Source organism: Quercus robur, chromosome 8 (genome assembly GCF_932294415.1).
Source record: "Quercus robur chromosome 8, dhQueRobu3.1, whole genome shotgun sequence".
Classification (NCBI taxonomy): domain Eukaryota; kingdom Viridiplantae; phylum Streptophyta; class Magnoliopsida; order Fagales; family Fagaceae; genus Quercus; species Quercus robur.
In genome coordinates, this window is record NC_065541.1 from 35,014,400 (window position 1) to 35,018,094 (window position 3,695).

General features: G+C 33.1%; 1 protein-coding gene across 1 annotated transcript; it reads right to left on the bottom strand.

Moving 5' to 3' along the window:
• Positions 1-2,636: 2,636 nt before the first annotated feature.
• LOC126694065 (dirigent protein 2-like) lies at positions 2,637-3,137 on the bottom strand. Its single transcript, XM_050390093.1, has one exon. It carries the CDS (start codon positions 3,135-3,137, stop codon positions 2,637-2,639), a length of 501 nt encoding a protein of 166 aa, XP_050246050.1.
• Between the last annotated feature and the right edge of the window lie 558 nt (positions 3,138-3,695).

The window sequence follows — 3,695 nt, forward strand, 5'->3', positions numbered from 1 at the left end:
AATTAGTTAAGTCTTTTGCATGCTAATTAATAAGAAATCTAAGTCGAACCCCCACTTACACTAACAACTAATTATTATCTTTGCCTAATGATAAATTCCAATCATCATAGATTTACACCATAAGTTGAAATTCTATGGTGTGTGCATCTATATATATACAGTTTGATTTAAGTTTGATTTAGTGTAACTCTAAGCAATATATTACAATCCAATAACTTAATATTGAATTCATATTTTGAAAATTGTACTATTGGATTATATGTTCTTAACATGCTTGCGAATTTTCATACCAATCAGATGTTTTTTACCATTCGATCTAGAAACTCATATTTTATGCATTATTTTAAACTATAAAAACTTGAATTTAAATAATTGATTGATGACATGGTTATTGTTATTTGACCATCTTGAAATTTGAGTTCAAATTTTCTGTCCTACTTTTCCTACTTCACTCTATACTTCACTAATAAAAATTTGCCACATGTTTACCTAATTAATTAAATATTACCATTAATGGTAGTATTTAATTAATTAGATGAACATTTGACAAGTTTCTATTAGTGGAGTATAGAGTGGAGCAGGAAAAGTGAGACAAATTTTGCATACATGTAGAATATACAAAGATCATGTAATCAAACGATGAATTTGTCAAAATTTGCATACAATTAAAAAAATTGAGTGGTTTAATATGAAATCCTGTTCAAGGCTAATTAATTTCACTATCTATTTTTCCAAGAACTTAAGCATGAAGGCATTCAGCTGTGTCCCTCGTCACTTCTCGTTGAAGCTAGTGCCTGGTCCGTCCAAAAGGAATGAGTATGCCCACCATGTTACACTGAACCACTTAGGTCATCTTTCTTAGACCCGGTGACGGATGACATGGGCTGCCTTGATTTTCTACCCTTAATTAGTTGACACCGCTGAACTCATGATCAATCGATTTTGCTATTGAATATTTCTTGCAAGATAGAACTGGGGAAGGTGATGTTGGACTGGAGTGTACTCAGATTGTTCAAAATTTTCAGTCTGCGTTTAGGCGGTGGTAGACAGCCTTACAAATGTTTATCATTTCTTCTAATAACAATTATTAGCTTACGTTTACTATTGATATAAATTTTGCACAATTGTACACATGCATTAACAATGTGTTGGTGCAAAATCTCACAACATAAATGAAAAATTAGAAATACTATCAACACAACAAAATCTCACAATATAAATGAAAAATTAGAAAATGCTATGGACACAACAAAATCTCAGAACCCCTTCAACTGAAAAAGAAAAAAAAAAAAAAAACACAAATTCAAAAACAAAAAACCTAGTTAAGAACATAAAAATTAGAGAATGCTATAGATACGCCATAATCTCACAACATTCTTATTTTCAATTGTGGTGGGTTTCAATCTAATATTTTATTACTTGCAAAAACCTTTTAGGCTAAAAAACAACAAATGAACAAAATATTCAACATAAAAACTTAATCATTCAAATTCTTAACTTTGTTTCAACCAATTACATAAAAATAATCTATAATTTCATTTTTCTTTTAAAAATGGTATCAATAGAGATATTGCGTTTGTGAGTTCTCCTTGACAGCACTAGTAGTATTCTCTTCTCAGCTTTGTAGTTGCGGTATTTCTTTTCTCCTCAATGACTCAGCTCACAGTCATAGTTAATACCATCCACTACTCTTTGGCTCTCTCAATTTTTCTCTTTTCTATCATTATTTCATCTCAACATTCTTCGTTCTCATTTTATACTGTTATTGCACTTTTTTCCTTTCATTTTGTTAATAGAAGAAAACTGTAAAACTACATGTATTTGTGTCTTTATTTTTTGTCAGTATATTTAGGTTCCTTTTCATTTGTTATATTTTATATAATTTAAGTTTCTCAATAATTACAGTAGAAAAAATTACTAAAATCTCCGCAAAGCCTCCACTAACTTCCGACGTTGGAGGAAACTGGCAATACCGCTTAGCGTGAATTGGAAGTACGGCTTTCTCTGACTTGGAGACAGACTTGGATTGCATGAATTTTCTGCCCTTAGTGGACACTGGACACTGCTGAACTCCTGATCTAGTTAAACTTTTTCATCGTATTCAATTGAATATTCGTGCGTGGAAATTAGAACTGGAGAAAAAGGTAACGTTGGAGCGTATTCTCAGATTGTTCTGAAAGTTTGTCTCCGTTTAGATGGTGACTGAAAAATGTATAGCTTTTCGTTACATTGCATGACTAGCATCTTACAATAGATGGCAATACGTGATTGGAGAGAAGGATCACTGAGCACTAGTGAGATCGTTCTTAGGAAGAGTGAATAATTTTAGGCGCGCATGAGATGATATAGTAATACTTTCTTTTTCTTCTTTCTTTTTTGAGAAAAAGGATAACAGTAATACTTTATTACTGCCAAAAAAAAAAAAAAAAAAGAAATCCAGCATTTTATTTCAATAACACAGGACAGCAATATTATTGCTTTTCAACCATTTTTTTTTTTTTTTGAGAGACTATTGCTTATCAACCATAAAAACAAATAAAAGTATAGCACGACAATTATTATTATTATGACAATTCTTATCAAACAGCAACTGGTCCATATCTTATATATGTTTGTAACCCCATCAATATTTTCAACTAGGAAAGTTGCACCGTGACATTGCATTGGATAACCGTGTATTGGGTAGTAACGTCCAAGGAATATGTCTCAGCAGTTGCATTGCCCCTAGCAAATCGGAATTTCCCTGTCCCGCCCACCACTGCAACCTCTCCAACAGGTTGCTTGATAAAACGTGTACCTTGTAGTTGTATGGTGCTTCTGTTGTACTGCTTATTTGTGAACATTATTGATGTCGTAACATATGAATCCAACCCATCCAACGCAGCTATCACGTACAGGCCTTGAAGTTGCCCAACTATGGGTGACGTTGGATCTGGGGTTTCGGTGATATTGTTGTCGACAACATAGATAGTGCCAAATTGGGTGTATGTCCAAGCCTTGCCAGCAATGCCTGCAACTGGGATCGTCGTGGCATTGGAATTGCCAAGGTTCGTAGCTTTGGCTGCATACATGGCCGTGGCTACGACCAATACCAAGAAAATATTGGGAGGAAATTTTGGTAAAAAGCTCGTTGCCATTATCAAGAATAGGAATAGCAAGAGTGACTCTTTGAGTTTGTACTCCTTGTATGGAATTTTGGTCTCTATTTATAACTTGGTCTCTATCTATGCTAAATTGCTAATAGGCCTAATATTTTGTTCTTGTTGAGAAATTTTTAAAAGATTACTTGTTGACTGGGCAACAAATAATTTGTCCCAGTTCATACATACATGCATACATACATACATACATATATATATATATATATATATACACTACAAGAATTTTGGTCTTTTGTGACCAATGTTTTAGCGACAACCAAAAAGTTGTCACTATTAGGCATACACATTAGAGATGATAATACATGGCCATCACTAATAAGTGTATTGTAGCGACGACACTAAGGTAGTCACTAATAAGTCGTCGCTAACGTCATGGAGGGAATTTTATTTACTTTTGTAAAATGGAGGGAAACTTTTAGCAACGACAATAAATTTTGTAGCGACGATATTTATGTCACTAAAATAAGATTTATTTTAACGATAACATCTATCATCGCTAATAATCATCTTTAGTGACGACCTTGTGTTTCATCA

Coding starts and splice junctions, on each gene's coding strand:
- LOC126694065 (XM_050390093.1), bottom strand. CDS start 3,137: ATGGCAACGAGCTTTTTACCAAAATTTCCTCCCAATATTTTCTTGGTA.